Genomic DNA, 18,607 nt, shown 5'->3' with positions numbered 1-18,607 from the left:
TTATTAAAGGGAATCTGTCACCAGGTTTTTGATGCCTCATTTGAGAGCATTTGGGGTGACGTGCCCAGCTGCCAGCTGTCTATCCAGGTAATCATTGTCTCTTGTATACCCTCCATGTGTCAGGTGCACTTTCAGAATATTGTTCTATTGTACATCAGTCTTTGGCTATTTAAACCTGGAAGACAATATCAGTGATTTAATGTGGGGGGCCAATTTCATGATATACAGTACAGACCAAAAGTTTGGACACACCTTCTCATTTAAAGATTTTTCTGTATTTTCATGACTTTGAAAATTGTACATTCACACTGAAGGCATCAAAACTATGAATTAACACATGTGGAATTATATACTTAACAAAAAAGTGTGAAACAACTGAAAATATGTCTTGTATTCTAGGTTCTTCAAAGTAGCCACCTTTTGCTTTGATGACTGCTTTGCACACTCTTGGCATTCTCTTGATGATCTTCAAGAGGTAGTCACCGGAAATAGTTTTCACTTCACAGGTGAGCCCTGTCAGGTTTAATAAGTGGGATTTCTTGCCTGATAAATGGGGTTGGGACCATCAGTTGTGTTGTGCAGAAGTCTGGTGGATACACAGCTGGTAGTCCTACTGAATAGACTGTTAGCTGCTTTTTTCTTGCCCTAATACAAATTCTAAGTAAAGAAAAACGAGTGGCCATCATTACTTTAAGAAATGAAGGTCAGTCAGTCTGAAAAATTGGGAAAACTTTGAAAGTGTCCCCAAGTGCAGTTGCAAAAACAATCAAGCGCTACAAAGAAACTGGCTCACATGAGGACCGCCCCAGGAAAGGAAGACCAAGAGTCACCTCTGCTTCTGAGGATAAGTTTATCCGAGTCACCAGCCTCAGAAATCACAGGTTAACAGCAGCTCAGATTAGAGACCAGGTCAATGCCACACAGAGTTCTAGCAGCAGACACATCTCTTCAACAACTGTTAAGAGGAGACTTTGTGCAGCAGGCCTTCATGGTAAAATAGCTGCTAGGAAACCACTGCTAAGGACAGGCAACAAGCAGAAGAGACTTGTTTGGGCTAAAGAACACAAGGAATGGACATTAGACCAGTGGAAATCTGTGCTTTGGTCTGATGAGTCCAAATTTGAGATCTTTGGTTCCAACCACCATGTCTTTGTGCGACGCAGAAAAGGTGAACGGATGGACTCTACATGCCTGGTTCCCACCGTGAAGCATGGAGGAGGAGGTGTGATGGTGTGGGGGTGCTTTGCTGGTGACACTGTTGGGGATTTATTCAAAATTGAAGGCATACTGACCCAGCATGGCTACCACAGCATCTTGCAGCGGCATGCTATTCCATCCGGTTTGCGTTTAGTTGGACCATCATTTATTTTTCAACAGGACAATGACCCCAAACACACCTCCAGGCTGTGTAAGGGCTATTTGATGAAGAGGGAGAGTGATGGGGTGCTACACCAGATGACCTGGCCTCCACAGTCACCAGACCTGAACCCAATCGAGATGGTTTGGGGTGAGCTGGACCGCAGAGTGAAGGCAAAAGGGCCAACAAGTGCTAAACATCTCTGGGAACTCCTTCAAGATTGTTGGAAGACCATTTCCATGACTACCTCTTGAAGCTCATCAAGAGAATGCCAAGAGTGTGCAAAGCAGTCATCAAAGCAAAAGGTGGCTACTTTGAAGAACCTAGAATATAAGACATATTTTCAGTTGTTTCACACTTTTTTGTTAAGTATATAATTCCACATGTGTTAATTCATAGTTTTGATGCCTTCAGTGTGAATGTACAATTTTCAAAGTCATGAAAATACAGAAAAATCTTTAAATGAGAAGGTGTGTCCAAACTCTTGGTCTGTACTGTATATGGGAGTGTTTTATATTTACAGTAAGAATATGTAGAATAAGGATATTAAAAAAAAACAAACTCCTTTTTTCTTTCATAAATATTCTGTACCCCGCTGCTGTTTCTGATGTTTTTAAAGCTACATTGTATTATTGTCCTCACTATTGAGTCCCTTTGTTCTGTATTGAGTCCCCAGTACTCAATTGAGATCAGCAGAATGTAGAAAAAGAGACCCTGATTCCAAGGATGTGTCACTTAGTTTATTGGGGGCAACAGTTGTGACACAATTAGAGTTTTTAGCTGTAGCAGAGCTCAGAATGCTGCCCACACCTTAGCTTTCTGTGTATATTGCCTATTGACAGTGAGCTGCTTATCACAGAAGGGGCATGGTTGGACCACAGCTTGAGTGCACTTTAGTCCAGCAGTGATAATGTTTTGGTGATAAAACACTCATTGTATGGAAATAACAGCACACTGGCTAATAAGTGTCAAATCACTGAAATCAGTGTCTCAGCCCCTACCTCATTCTGTTCTCAGATTACATAGCAAAAACCTGCTGACAAATTCCATTTAATAAAGTAAACTAGAGCTAAAAATTCGGTAGCCCTTGACCCAGATATCCAGGTTGCCTTTTGGTATCCATGAAAAACAGTCCAAATTTCTTTAAAGTGTTTTCCTGAGCATGGAAATACCTTCCACAGTTATCTCCCATCCATAATAATTGATGAGCCATTGTCTTGATAAAAATAAGTGTGTTCATGATACATAGAAAAACTGTCTCTGGATGGTGGTGAGTAAATGAATGTTATATCGTCACAGTTGATTAAGGCTTTCTGTTAAACTACATGAATTACAGCCAAGCTCTTCCAATGTTTTCCTTTTCTCTAGTTGTAGAAGACCTCTATAAGGCAAGGCAACCAGTGGAGGATTTAAAGGCTATATACTTCATATCACCAAGTGAAAAGGTTTGTAGTCGCTCATCTTAAAAATGTTGTCTCTCATTGTTTGCCTTCATGTGAACGTATATCACGTAATTTACATAGCTTAGAGGGGTTCTCCCCTTGTACCTGCTTTTTTGAAGCACTCAGCATTTGAGCTTACCATAGGCAGTATAATGATCTCAACAGATACCTTTTTATTGATTGTTATAGTGACATATGTCAGTCGTAGGGTTTCATTAAACGAAAACAAAACGTTTTGTATACCACATGGTATATGTTTTAGCCATGACCTAGCATGGCCATCCCGATGGAGGCTGAATGATTTCATATTTTGGATCTGTCTGGTAAATGGAGCCCTATGGATATGTTTAATTTATTCTGTGGGCCTTCCCGTAGGAGCAGCTTGTGCAAAGTACACCTAAGCCATATGTTCAGAGTAGAATAGGAGATGAGGTGCAGTTTTAGATAGTGGCCACTAACCCCTGTAAGGAGCGGCGGTGCTTTGCCCCCTACATCGCTTTCAACTGATCTGTGTCGGACCCTCACCAATGTTCATTAATGATATCGTTGTTAATTCCAGACTAAATGACAGATTTCTATTTTAAACTAATAGTAATTTCTCAATCTAATTGGTGCAGATGAAACTTTCTTGTTAATACACTGCTTATTTCAGTCTGTAGACTGCATCGTGATGGACTTAAAGGACAAATCTTCTTGCAAGTATAAATCTGCCTACATCTACTTCAGTGATGGTGAGTATAGAAGGCAACGTTTTATTAGTGGGTTATATGGATTTCTACCTGTATGTTGCATATTTCACAAGTTATGCAGTTTTCTGATATATGTTCTGTGTCATTCTGCACCCGGTTTTACATGTTCTCTGCTTGTAGTCATTCAGTAGGAACCCTCATGGATTAACATTTTCCCAACATGACATACATGGTCGGCGTGGTGATTCTGCGGGCACAGACCTGTACCCAGCATGATAACCATAGGAGCAGGGCTTAATGGACAGTCAAATTTTCACAGCATAAGCCAGTATTTGGGCCATCACAGATACAGGCTTTTTAACCCTTTTTGCTCTTTCGTTTGACTGTAAGGTGCTTATGGTGGCTATGGCAACTAGAGTCCAAACAATGGCCTCCAGATCAGCCAGCGATGGGGATGTTACTAGTGTAAAGCTGAAGGGTGTAATTCACTGCAGTGCACAGGTAGTGGGTGTATTATACTAGCCCTCCTGTAAGTGGAGAACTGTGTGTTACTTTGTGATTATTTTGTCTGTACATGTCCCCGCTTAATTGTAAAGTGCTGTAGAATATTGTTTCATGAATGAAAACACAAGCTGAGAGGTATACGTGTTACACCTGTATTGACAACGGCCGTTTTGCGCAAATATGCTTGTCTGACCCGTCAAAGCGCATTTGCGCTAAACGGCCGTGGTCAATACAGGTGTAACACATATACCTCTAGCTTGTGTTTTTATTCATGAAACATAGAAGTTTAGCACCCGATCTTAGGCGATAGGTGCTTAGTCCTGTTTAACGGAGAATATATATAGTATAGTATGCACTGGTGCTGGTGTTCTAATTGACTTGCTGCAGAATATGTTGGCGCTATAGAAATAAGACTATCGTTATTGTACCAGCAATCTGCCTGTTGAATATTCAAGTTCCATAGCGGGAGAAGCAAAAAAAGTCACAAAAAAGTGTTATCTTTTTAAAACTGCTATTTTTATATAATAGTAATCGGTATCACCATTTTGCCTCGTAAATAATTAGAATCAAAAGCAATCAAAGAACATTATGTACCCCAAAATGGTACCCAGCAAATATTCTGTTCATCGTGCAAAGATAAAGTTGTTGCTGTCAGAATATGGCGTTACAATAAACATTGTTTAAAAAGTGTTTTTGCAGTCTGAAAGTAGTGAAACGTAAAAGATGATATTAACATTGATATCACCGCACTGACTCACAGAATAAAGATACCATGTCATTTATGGAAGTGGTAAAACAAATACACCAGAATTGCTGTTTTTTGTTTATCCGATCCACAAAAATTGAAAAAAAATTCAATGCGGACAAATAAAAAGTTATTGATCTCACTATGACCATGGCAATTCCAAATTGATATGTTTTACTATTTTCATAGTTGCCACTTGTAGTTTCACAGAAATAACCGGGCCAACATTTCAGTGCACATCAGACCTTGTTTACAACCTATAAAATATACATAAATGTAAAATAATGACCGAACTAACAAAAGAAAATTACATTTATATTCATGATATATCATTTTATTATACAACATTCATGTAGATGTCATTTTCCTTTGTTAGTTTAGTAATTATTTTAGGTTTCTGTAGATTTTATGTGCTGTATACAAGGTCCGAAGTGGACCAAAATGTTGTCCTATTTATTTCTGTGAAAATACTTATGCTGATTCTCATAAAATAAAGGCTAAACATTTATTCTTATTTGGAGTGTCTTGGTTTCTCTTATACTAGATGGGATTCTTTCTACCATAGAGAACGCAATTCTCAAAACCTGCAAGTGCCAACCATATTATATTACAAATTACTACACAGTCAACACTATATATTTTTATTTTATTAAGTTTCGTCTTTACAATGTTTTTGACTTGTTTGTTTTGGATCTTTCTCTCAAAAACTTTCTGAGCTGTGATCGCACGGGCGCCGGCACATGTAGGGCATTATGGAAAAACTATCTCCAGATCAATTTGTAGTATTTTGGGGAAGCATTTAAAAGGTGAATCTGATTTCTACACAGAATGTTTGTATTTTCTTGTAGAAATGTCTTGTCACACTTGGAAGGCGTTACAATATTATATGTAATATATACAATTTGTTTGGCTTTCAGCTTGTCCGAATGACCTTTTTAAAAAGCTAAAATCATGCCAGCCTAAAACGATAAAAAAATGCAAGGAGATCAATATTTCGTTTTTCCCTAAAGAGTCTCAGGTAATAAACACAAATATGTCCAATTCTCATTTTAACCGTCCTGATTATTATTTTTTTTAATAAATGTATTGTATGTTGTCCATTTCTCTGAGTTCTTGGTCTCTGCAGGTGTTTCTGTTGAATGTCCCTGATGCTTTTCACCTGCTGTATAGTCCAGATAAGTCGGTGGATAGAGAGTCTGCGGTGGAAGCCATTGCTCAGCAGATAGTAACGCTCTGTGCAACCTTGGACGAGAACCCTGGCGTGCGCTTTAAGAGGTGACTTCCAGAAAGCCTTTCCTGTCTGATAACTTTGTATGAGCACTTTCTTGTATGGTAATACAAATTACATTTTATTCATCACTATGATGCATCTGTATAGGGATCCCCTAGATAATGCTGAAGATTTAGCCAACTTGGTGGAAGAAAAGCTTGTGGAGTTTTACAAGACGGATGAAAGAAATCAGTGTAAGGTAATGTGAATCTAAGTCAGATAAGTGGAACTATTAGCAATTCATAATTCAGCTTGTCCATGTAATCTACAGAGAAAGTAGAGTTTGGTCCTTGTCAGTTTTTACTATCAGTTTGGTCAGAGTTTCATTAGTTTTTTCTCAAGGTCTAAGTGCTGTCAGATTTTTTTGACAAATCCATAAACTTGCTTTGGTGAGTTTGAGCTGACTCTTGGGTTAGTATTGGACAAGTTTCTGCACTTTTGTGCCGACCACTCAGTCCTATGGGAAAAGTAGGACATGTGAACTACCCCATAGACTATCATAGGTACGAGTGCTATCCATGAAAACCACAGATGGCACTCGTAGGAAAAAAACTGACAGCTGAATGAGCCTTTATGGATACTGCAGAATGTAAAAAACATGTATGTCTCAGATATGCAGTAGCCAAACACCACCGAGTCTACCCTTTATTATTATTATTATTATAGCGCCATTTATTCCATGGCGCCTTACATGTGAAAAGGGGTATACATAGCAATAACAATTACAATAATCTTGAACAAAACGTGACGGCGACTGGTACAGGAGGAGCGAGGACCCTGCCCACGAGGGCTCACAGTCTACAAGAGATGGGTGAGGATACAGTAGGTGAGGGTAGGGCTGGTCATGCAGCGGTATGGTGGAGCGAGGGTTACTGCAGGTTGTAGGCTTGTCGGAAGAGGTGGATCTTCAGGATCCTTTTGTCATTCATTGCTCCTTCCGGCCCAGTTAAGGCTTTAATGAACTGGGTAATATTAGCTCTGCCTATTGCCATGCCCACGATTTTAGCAAGAGGCTTGTGCAGTATGTAGGTACACAGAGGCTATACAGATAGCGGCTAGCAGGGCCTACATAGAAGATTAGCTGGCCCCACATTGACTTGGGCAGTAAACTCAAATCCAGTATGATATTATGAGGAAACTTCACTTAAACCATAGTTGTCTTCATGATGTCACCATTGAGTTAAGCCCTTCATGTTGACAAACATATAGTATATGGTGATATTTCACACTAAAAATGCTTGTTGGAAAATTGGCTTCTTTTTTTCTTTTCCCCTCATGCAGGAGAAGTCTCAGTCTCAATTACTTATAATAGACCGAGGATTTGATCCGATGTCTACAGTGCTGCATGAGCTGACTTTCCAAGCCATGATTTATGATGTTTTGCCTATTGAGGATGATGTTTACAAGTAAGTGCTTCACTACCATTCACCCAGTAGAGGATCGCTAAACCTAGAAAGATCTAAGTAAACTGTAGAGGATCTTGTCCACAGCATATTAGAAATTCCTGATACCTTCCACCTTTAGCTAAGGGCACAGTGCTTTGTATTCTTTACCTTCTACTGAAAGAAGAGCAGAGCGAGGGAGACTCCTCCTGCAGCCCTTGTTCTTGCAGCCGGACACACAGCGGCAATTCTCCTGCAACACCTCAAACAACCTTTTTTATATACTGACCTGCCAATATGATTTCCCAGGTCATTAAGAGTTCGCAGATACCAAACATATATAGGTTCTTTTCTATTTAAGTGGTGAAAAAAAATTCAAAGTTTGTTTTAAAAAAAAAAAATCGCCATTTTCCGAGACCCGTAGCATCTCCACTTTTCGTGATCTGGGACTGGGTGAGGGCTTATTTTTGCACGCCATGCTGACGTTTTTTGATACCATTTTGGGATAGATACAATGTTTTGATCGTCCGTTATTGCATTTTATTGCAATGTTGCAGCGACCGAAAAAAGGTTATTCTGGCGTTTTTTATTTTTTGTCTCATTACGCCGTTTACTGATCAGATTAATTCTTTTTACTCTGTCGCCTCATTGGGGGACACAGGACCTTGGGTTATGCTGCTGTCCACTAGGAGGCGACACTATGCTTATCTGAAAAAAAGATAAAGCATGGCTCCTCCCCTGCAGTATACACCCCTGGGCGGCATTAGCCTGCTCCAGTTTTTGCTTAGTGTCAGCAGGAGGCACACCTTTAGACCTTCACTCGTCCCTCGCTCCAGCACGGGATTACAGATGAAGAAAAGAGGGCCTCTCTTAAGAGACCCCCGACATGGCTCCTTCCTTTGCCCCCGTCTGCGGTGCACGGTTGAAGTCGAGATTGCGCTGCCACCATGCTGCTCCTTCGCCGGCCCTTGGGTCAGGTCCGAAGTTGAGAACCCCCCTCCTTCCCCAATTCTTTACGTCTTGGTCCGAAGTTGAGGAGAGGATAAAGCCCCCTGAAGGTGACAGCGGCACCCTCCCTAATCCCCCCCTGGGGGGTATTAGGTTGAGACACAGTCAGGTAGGGATCGGATGGCAGCAGCTGCAACCTCTTCCAGCAGCACATACAGGAGCCACAGTTTCCACTGAGGGCTTCTGTACAAGCTCTGCACCTGCGGCAGCTTCATTCCACAGATCCCAAAGGGGACCCTCTTCAGAGCCCCCCTTTTCATCAGTTCCCCACCGCCATCCTGGCTTCAGAACTGGGGGGGGTCCGGTGCTCATCCGACACCCCCCCCCCCCCTCCCGGTCCACCGCGCCGTCCTGGAGCCCTTTTCGGGCACTATTTTAAATTTAGGCCGCGGCTCCGGCCTAGCCGAAGCCGCCGCCCACTCACCGCCCCCCGGAGACACTTCTGACGCTACCCGATGTCATAAAAAAGGGCGGAGCTGTGCTGCAGGGCACGCATCCCCATGGAAACTGGCGCCCTCGCAACGCTACGCCCCCCTTCTTCACTCTGACGGCGGCCATTATCGCTGCAAACAGGACACAGGCCAGCCAGGTCTCCGGGGAGGCACAGGACCAGGTTTATATCGGCGCTATCACAGGGGCACATTAAAGGTGGGGTAAGTTCACAGCCTGAGTTAACCCTCAGCTGTGAAGCTCTATATACTCTATATCCTCCTCTGCACAGATAGCCCCACTGCATAGCCACTCCAGGTGCACTATGCCGGGCTCAAAGTCTAAGAAAACCAGGCAGGACAGCTTCTCCGCTTTCTGTACAGCCTGTGGCATTGCTCTTCCCAACGGCAGCACGTATCCGCATTGCAGGGGTTGTACGCAGACTACTGTGCCAGAGTCCCAAGCAGCCCCTACCATATCAGAGTCTTTTGCCATGCCGGAATGGGTCACTCAAATGTCACAATCTATGTTACAGTCTATGAAGTCCATGGATAACATGACTGACAAACTGCTTCAGGCTATGCAAAGTCATATTTCTTCTATGAATCCTACACAACAAAGGAAAAGTCTCTCCCATCCATACTCTGACCCAGGCACTTCCAGGTCAGGGTCAGGACGCAAGAGTACCCACAGGTCATGCTCATCTGCGTCTTCACACAGCACACGGTCATCCCTGTCCAGAGACAGAGACCGTAGTCCCAAATCATCTAGACAGTCCCCTAACAGGAACAGGAACTATATTTCTCCTAACCATTCACCAGCCAGAGAAATACCCCATCCTGATTCGCCTAGCAGACACAACAGGTCTTTTTGTTTTTTTATTCATACCATTTGATCGATTGCTTTTTATTCCATTTTTGAGAAGTGCAGCGATCGAAAATTCAATTATTTTGATTTTAATTTTTTTAAACGGTTTACAATTTGGGTTCTTTATATTTTCATAGAATGGAGTTTTACGGATTCGATTTACCAATTTTTCTTTTTATTTTTTTTTTAATTTCTTTATTTATTAATAGGGAAAAGCGAGACAAATGAAAATTATGGGTTTTAGTTTATTATTTCAGAAGCCATTTGTGACTCCGACTCAGACAAGGAGACTGACGAATCTCTAACCCCATCACCAACTAGCAATGCAGCACTAGTTGAGGACATAATCTCGTCCATACATCGGGTACTGAACATTTCTGATCCGACCCCTGATGTACCTCAAGATAAAATTTCATTTGAAGGACCACCAAAACCGGCTAAGTTTTTCTTAGATCACTCAGAATTCAAATCTATTCTTGCAAATCAATTTTTACAGCCTAACAAAAAACTTGCCACTCGCAAGCTTGTGGAAACCAGATACCCTTTTTCTCAGGAAACCTTCAAAGAGTGGACAGATCCTCCAGCAGTGGACCCACCAGTATCCAGGCTGGCAGCACAGACACTTCTTTCACTGCCAGATAGCTCAACCCTCAGAGATGCAGCAGACCGGCAGGTAGAAAGTTTGGCACATTCAGCTTACGAAATCATAGGAGCCTCCCTAGCTCCCGAGTTCGCTTCGGTTTGGGCATTTAAAGCCCTAATAGCTTGGGCTAGAAATTTACAAACTAGTCTTCAAGCCTCTGCCCCTGAACTGTCTCAACAAGCAGTTCAAATAGCAGTTGTGGCGGATTACTTAATTCATGCAGCTCTTGATTCCGCAAGATGCGCAGCGGTAGCATTATCACATGACGTCACTATTCGACGTATTCTCTGGTTACGTGAATGGAAAGCAGATGCAACCTCAAAGAAGTCTCTCACACAGCTTCCATATTTCAGAGGTCGACTGTTTGGCGAAAAGTTGGACACAATGATATCCAACGCCACCGGGGGTAAGAGTACCTCTCTCCCCCAACTGAAGCCCAAACGCAACTTTAATAAACGTAACCAAACGAGATTCCGGTCCTTTCGGAACTCTTCCGGCTGGTCCGTCTCTCGGCCAGCACAAACTAACAGCCGCTTCTCACGCAAGGAAGACTCCAGATCGACCCAAAAGTCGGACAAGCCCTGGCAGTCAAAGTCAGGCCAATCAAAGTCTCACAGAGGAAAATCAAAGAATTTCTCCTCATCTTGACTCACCGACTCCACCCGTAGGCGGCCGACTTTCACTCTTTCACCAAGTCTGGCTACCTATTACAAAAGACAGGTGGGTCAGGGAGCTAGTATCTTCAGGATACAAAATAGAGTTCACCTCCATCCCACCAAACAGATTCCTTATATCTGTTCCCCCAAAGCCGCCAGAAAAGGCGCGGGCTTTTCACCTGGCGGTCTCCTCGCTCCTTCAAGCACGAGTCATAATACCTGTCCCAACAGCCGAGCGCTTTCAGGGTTTCTACTCCAATCTATTTATAGTCCCCAAGAAAGGAGGCGGAGCAAGGCCCATACTAGATCTCAAACATCTCAACAAGTATGTAAGAGTACGTCACTTTCGAATGGAATCTCTTTGTTCCATCATAGCATCCATGGAAAAAGGAGAATTCCTCGCCTCCATAGATATACAAGATGCATACTTGCACATACCGATTGCGCCTGCTCATCAGAGATTTCTCAGGTTCACAATCAATCAGGACCACTACCAGTTCGTGGCTCTCCCATTCGGACTCGCCACAGCTCCCAGAGTGTTTACCAAAGTCATGGCAACCACCATGCACGTCCTACACTCCAGAGGCATAGTGGTCCTTCCATACCCACACAATCTCCTTGTCAAGGCTCCCACCTTCAAGGACTGCGAGATCAGTGTCTCAATCACGATCGACACCCTGAGTCGCCTAGGCTGGTTAGTCAACTTACAAAAGTCGTCACCAAGCCCAACCCAGGCCTTGACATTTCTGGGAATGCTATTCAATACCTCCAACGGTCTGATACTTCTTCCCAGAGACAAGGCACGACCTCTGCGCTCAGGAGTCCGCTGCCTTCTCAACAGATCCTCCCGATCTCTCCGATTTGCAATGAGAGTCCTTGGCAGGATGGTGGCGGCAATAGAAGCGGTTTCATTTGCTCAGCTTCACCTCATACCTCTCCAACTAGACATTCTCAGGTCATGGGACAGGAACCCTTCTTCCCTCGACAGAAAATTCCAACTGAAGTTGTCAGCCAGGAAGTCCCTTCACTGGTGGCTCAACCGGTCCTCTCTGACAAAAGGAAAATCCTTTCTCCCAGGTCAATGGAAGATCCTGACCACAGACGCAAGCTTGACGGGTTGGGGTGCGGTACATCTACACCATAGGGCACAAGGCAAGTGGTCTCCAGCGGAAGCAACCTTGCCCATCAACATCCTGGCATCCTGGAAATTCGTGCCATTCTCCTGGCGTTGAGAGCATTCCAGCACTTACTGGCAGCCTCCCACATCAGAGTCCAGTCGGACAATGCCACGGCCGTAGCATATGTCAATCACCAAGGGGGGGACCCGCAGTGCCCGAGCGATGCGAGAAGTAACACACATTCTCCACTGGGCAGAGAAAGCGGACTCTATTATCTCCGCAGTCCACATTCCGGGTGTAGACAACTGGGAAGCAGACTTCCTCAGCCGGCAAGGAATAGACTCGGGAGAATAGGCTCTCCATCCCGAAGTCTTTCAACAGATCTGCCATCGTTGGGGCACTCCAGACGTGGACCTAATGGCGTCTCACCTCAATGCCAAAGTCTCCAACTTCATAGCCAGGTCACGCGATCCGCGAGCGCTGGCGGCGAATGCCCTGGTTCAGGATTGGACCCAGTTCCAGCTCCTATATATTTTTCCACCTCTCCCTCTGATTCCCAGACTGGTGAGAAAGATCAAACAGGAGGGAGTTCCAACCATCCTAGTCGCTCCGGACTGGCCCAGACGTCCATGGTACGCCGACATCGTACGACTCATTGCAGACTTTCCTTGGCGTCTTCCCGACCGCCCGGATCTTCTGTCACAAGGCCCGTTCTACCACCAGAACTTAGAGGCCCTCCGTTTGACGGCGTGGCCATTGAAACCTGGGTGCTAACACAGGCAGGTTTTCCGCCAGATGTCATTGCAACCATGATCAGAGCACGAAAACCAACTTCTGCCAAGATCTACTACCGTACCTGGAAAGCCTTCTTTACCTGGTGCGATTCTTGTAAACAAGCCCCACTACTCTACTCCTTACCTAGGGTACTCGGTTTTCTTCAATCGGGCCTGGAAGCCAGACTATCTCTGGCCTCCCTTAAAAGCCAGGTATCAGCTCTGTCTGTACTTTTTCAAAAAACATTGCTCACAGACCGCAAGTCAGAACTTTTCTCCAGGGGGTTTCACGATTGGTTCCCCCCTACAAACGACCACTAGAAACGTGGGACCTTAACCTGGTGCTCACAGTACTACAGGAAGGACCCTTTGAACCCCTTAAGGAGGTTCCACTCCGTCTTCTATCCCAGAAGGTAGTTTTTCTCGTGGCAATCACCTCACTACTCAGAGTGTCTGAACTCACGGCACTCTCCTGTAGACAGCCATTCCTGAATTTTTTCCAGAATAAGGTAGTTCTCCGTACTGTTCCATCCTTTCTCCCGAAGGTTGTGTCAAACTTCCATCTCAACTAAGAGATTTCCTTACCGTCCCTCTGTCCGACTCCGGTTCATAGAGTGGAAAAGGCTTTGCATACGCTTGACCTTGTTAGGGCATTGCGTATCTATGTGTCTAGGACTGCGCCCTTCAGAAAATCTGATTCTCTTTTCCTCCTTCTGGAAGGTGGTCGCAAGGGTCTGCCAGCCTCTAAGGCTACCCTTGCCAGGTGGATTAAATCCACCATACAAGAGGCTTACCGCCTCAAAAATTCTCCTCTTCCAGCAGGTATTAAGGCACCTTCTACATGTGAGGTAGGGGCCTCCTGGGCCATTTGCCACCAGGCCTCGGCACAACAAGTGTGTAAGGCAGCCACCTGGACCAGCCTACACACGTTTACTAAGCACTACAGCGTTCATACCCAGTCCTCAGCAGATGCGAGCCTGGGCAGACGTGTCTTACAGGCGGCGGTATCCCAATCCTAGGGAACCGTCTACATAATATTCGTCCATTGCTTCCCACCCAGGGACTGCTTTAGGACGTCCCAAGGTCCTGTGTCCCCCAATGAGGCGACAGAGTAAAGGAGATTTTTGTGTACTCACCGTAAAATCTTTCTCTTAGCCTCTAATTGGGGGACACTGCACCCACCCTGTTGCCCTTCAGGGCCGTTTAAGTTGAGTTCTCATATTGCTTTTCCTTTGAGTTCCAACATAGTTGCCTTTTTTTGTAGGCATGGTTATGTTATATATGTTACGTTTCTCCTACTGCTTTTGCACAAAACTGGAGCAGGCTAATGCCGCCTGGGGGTGTATACTGCAGGGGAGGAGCCATGCTTTATCTTTTTTTCAGATAAGCATAGTGTCGCCTCCTAGTGGACAGCAGCATAACCCAAGGTCCTGTGTCCCCCAATTATAGGCTAAGAGAAAGAGATTTTACGGTGAGTACACAAAAATCTCCTTTTTTTATAATAATCTGGCGATTCTGAATATATATATATAACAAAAATGCTCATCTGCTATGAACGCAAACCGCTGGGCGGCGCTCATAGCAGATGGCTATGACCACCACAAAGGGGTCTCCTGCAGACCCCGGATTGTAATGCCAACCCATCGGTGACCCGCGATCATGTGACAGGCGCGCCGATGGGTGGGTCTTCTGGCGCGGCCATGTTAAATGCTGCTGTCGGGGTTTGACAGTGGCATTTAACATGTTAACAGCCGCAGGTGGATCGCAATTCCACCCGCAGCTCTTAGGGGCACATGGCAGCAGATCAAATCAGCTGTCATGTGCCTGAAAACATGCGGGCTCAGCGCCGGAGCCCGCATGGAGTGCAGGGACGCAACCTATGACGTATGGCTGCGACATAGTTCGTAAAGTGGTTAATAACCAGGCCAAATTTTTTAAATCTGAACATTGTCACTTTATGTTGTAATAACTCTGTAATAGTTCAACGGATCTCTCTGATTGAGATTTGTTTTTTCTCATGAAATATTGTACTTTGTTAGTGATACAATTTGGTTGATATGATTTGCGTTTATTTATGAAAATTTGACAAATTTCGCAATTTTCAAACTTTTCATTTTTATATCCTTAAACTAGTTAGTTATTTCACACAAAATAGTTAATAAGTAACATTTCCCACATGTCTACTTTACATCAGCACAATTTTTCTAACATAATTTTTATTTGTTAGGAAGTTAGAAGGGTTCAAAGTTGACCAGCTATTTCTAATTTTTCCAACAAAATTTACAAATCCATTTTTTTAGAAACCAGATCACATTTGAAGTGACTTTGTGAGGCCTATATGACATAAAATACCCAAAATTGACACCATTCTCAAAACCACATTCAAGAAGTTTATTAACCCTTCAGGTACTTTATAATTTTTATTGGTATTTTCGTAAAACGTAAGAAGAAACGAGATTAAGGACGATAATAAGATACCCGTACGCAGACTGGGTATATAATGACATTGCTCATAGGATTGACTGGTAATACAAACAATACAAGAATTAAGAATCATGTAACTTTATAACTTACATCAACTAAGCTGACATACAGTACAGACCAAAAGTTTGGACACACCTTCTCATTTAAAGATTTTTCTGTATTTTCATGACTATGAAAATTGTACATTCACACTGAAGGCATCAAAACTATGAATTAACACATGTGGAATTATATACGTAACAAAAAAGTGTGAAACAACTGAAAATATGTCTTATATTCTAGGTTCTTCAAAGTAGCCACCTTTTGCTTTGATGACTGCTTTGCACACTCTTGAGGAGCTCCAAGAGATAGTCACCAGAAATGGTTTTCACTTCACAGGTGTGCCCTATCAGGTTTAATACGTGGGATTTCTTGCCTTATAAATGGGGTTGGGACCATCAGTTGTGTTGTGCAGAAGTCTGGTGGATACACAGCTGATAGTCCTACTGAATAGACTGAATGAAGGTCAGTCAGAGCGAAAAATTGGGAAAACCTTGAAAGTGTCCCCAAGTGCAGTTGCAAAAAACCATCAAGCCCTTCTATATTCATACTATAAACCCTTACCTAATGATTTCTCTACCCTGCTCTTTCTCCCCTTTCTTTAATTTAAGCTTAGTGGTCCGAGGCTATTTTTAAGATCCTCCAATATATACCAAGCTGTAGAAGTGAAGGGTTCCACCATTTTCTTTTTTTTCATTTAATGAGCAAGAGTTCACAATAAACTGCTTCCATTCAATAAACTGCTTCCATTTTGGAAGAAATTTGTCAGCTTGCATTTCCTTATTACTAAGGGCGTCTTGTTGCTCCACTCCCATAAAATGTTTCATTTGAGCTGTCAATTCTGCAATGGGGGAGTGTTGGGTGGGCCTCCTATCTTCCCACCAGGGTTCTCTGTGTTACTCCAGAAGTGCAACAAGGCTAGATATGGAGAGAGAGTATATCCTGGACCTTAAATGGTGTTAATCATATCTGATACCTGTCCCCAATATGATACTGACACAGGGCATGACCAAAGGAAGGTGGTATTTAGGACATGTGCGTTGCCTATTTGATAGTGGATCTTTTTTAGATATGTTAAAGGCATAAATGGCTCCATGTATAATTTTATACTGAGTCTCTCTCCACTCTTCATTTATAATGTGTTTTCTTAATAAATTCCAACCTGTCCTGATCTTATCGGAAATCTCCACATCCTCCAACTGTTGCCTCCAATATTTAAAAAAATGTCCGGGTGCACCCCTAGTAGATTAGACCTCATTACAGTATAAAGAACAGATATTGAAGGGGTACCCATTGGAGATAGCAAAATGACATCCAACTCGTTTTGGGAAACCTCAAAGGTAACGTCTTTTAAATTGGCCATAATGGACAGTCTGATTTGTTCATATTGGAAATAATGTTGGGGAGGTAGGTTATATCTTTCCGAACACTCTGTACAAGTCAACCATCTCTGCTCAGTTGGATGGAGAAGATGAGATACGCGGTCTACACCTGCCTGCTGCCATTTCAAAAATAGTTTATTTTCACTACCCTGGGGGATTTCTGGGTTCTGCCATATCGAAAGGTACTTTGAGATTCTGAAGGAAAGGCCATATTTTTTCCTGACTGCCTTCCATGCGGAAATAGTGTCCCTAAGGATCGTCGACTTTTTAACTGTCAGGGGTAAAGATGTAATTTGAGAATGAAGGAGGGCAGTTAAGTTAAAGGGGTATGCATAGTCGGACTCCAACGTGTAGTCAGAATACGTATGTCTCTTGTGGAACCAGTCTATTATGTAACGAAAAAGGCAGGCAAGATTGTAATCTCTGATGCTTGGAAAATTAATGCCTCTGTCATCTTTGGAAGCCATAAGTTTGTTCAGACAAATCCTAGGACGTTTTCCCCTCCAGATAAAATAACTGAAGGCCCTATTGAGTATAGTTATGTCAGAGTGTTTCAGGAGTAGTTAAGGTTTGTAATTGATGCATAATCCTGGCTGTACTAATCATTTTTATCAAATGTGCCCTACCCATAAAAAATAAGGGCAAATCTTGCCATGACTTTAATTGGCTAATGATTTTTTGTATAAGAGCGGTATAATTTAAGGTGTATATAGATGAAAGTGAGCAACCTATTTTAATTCCCAGGTAGGTGATATACGAGGGTGCTAAGGATATACTGTTTAAAGACCCATTTGGGCAGACTTTTATTCCCTTCTCATTCCCTTCTCGAGGGGAAAGGAAGTGGAGAAGAAACCCGGGGTGTATACCTGAGCCTTTAGTGACGAATATAAATTGAGTACCTAATTAAAGAAGGGGCCTGTTAATGACATTTTTGCTAATACCTTGTTATCAAAGGCGTTTATGTTATCAATTTATGTTATCAAAGGCGTTTTCCGCATCCAATGAAACAATCGCTGGGGAGCCTTTTGAGTTATGACTTTTACTTTTTTTCACAAAAAGTTTACTTTAGCCCCAAATTTTTTATTTTTACGAGGGTAACAGAAGAAAATGGACCATAAAATTTGTTGTACAATTTCTCCTAAGTACGCCAGTACCCCATATGTGAGAGAAAACTACTGTTTGAGCGCTCAGCAGGGTTCAGAAGGGAAGGGTGCTTTTTTACTTTTTTGAGCCAAACAGTGGAAACCTCCCAAAAGTGACCCCATTTTGGAAACTACACCCCTCAAGGATTTTATCCAGGGGGTATAGTGAGCTTTTTGAACCCACAGGTACGGCACAGAATTTGATAACATTAGGCCATCATATTGAAAAATTGGATATTTTCGTACTCTAGCAGTCGCTACAGCCTTATTCCTGATCACCATTTTAAAATGGCAATGAGGGAATAAGGCCCCTTAACAGCCGCCGTTTTAATGCGTATCGGCAGTCGTTAAGAGAATGTATTTTTATTATGCGATAATGTCATCTTTTTTTTCTTATATTTTGACATAACATTCACAAGGATATTAAATCACAACTAGTAAATACCAATTTTTATGTCCTATTGCCTAATAATTGGCCCCTTCACAACCTTTGACATACCTCATACGTCATTGTAGGATAGGGGTTCCCAGCTCATAACGTATAGGTACATCATGGCGATTGTGCACAGCACTGGAGCCCACGTGATCACCTTTGAGAGCTCTGCTTACATGATGGCCGAAATCTGCATCTCACAGCCAAGAGCGAAGCCCGCTCCACTCCCGGCTTTTAAACTCCC

General features: G+C 43.0%; 1 protein-coding gene across 2 annotated transcripts in view; it reads left to right on the top strand.

Moving 5' to 3' along the window:
* Positions 1-18,607, top strand: part of STXBP3 (syntaxin binding protein 3) — a 96,802-nt gene that overhangs the window by 19,223 nt on the left and 58,972 nt on the right. The window contains exons 4-10 of one of the 2 annotated variants that reach the window (XM_073642912.1): positions 400-506; positions 2,726-2,802; positions 3,452-3,530; positions 5,655-5,755; positions 5,864-6,012; positions 6,116-6,206; positions 7,289-7,413. In XM_073642912.1, coding sequence (XP_073499013.1) covers positions 400-506; positions 2,726-2,802; positions 3,452-3,530; positions 5,655-5,755; positions 5,864-6,012; positions 6,116-6,206; positions 7,289-7,413 — 729 coding nt within the window. The remainder of the gene's footprint in view (positions 1-399; positions 507-2,725; positions 2,803-3,451; positions 3,531-5,654; positions 5,756-5,863; positions 6,013-6,115; positions 6,207-7,288; positions 7,414-18,607) is intronic. The other variant, XM_073642911.1, reaches the window with a different exon arrangement.

The sequence above is a fragment of the Phyllobates terribilis genome, unplaced genomic scaffold (genome assembly GCF_046119375.1).
Source record: "Phyllobates terribilis strain yellow unplaced genomic scaffold, ASM4611937v1 Scaffold_8__6_contigs__length_399053987, whole genome shotgun sequence".
In the NCBI taxonomy this organism is placed as follows: domain Eukaryota; kingdom Metazoa; phylum Chordata; class Amphibia; order Anura; family Dendrobatidae; genus Phyllobates; species Phyllobates terribilis.
Note: the sequence above shows the minus strand (reverse complement) of the source record. Positions and strands in the feature narration are given on the sequence as shown.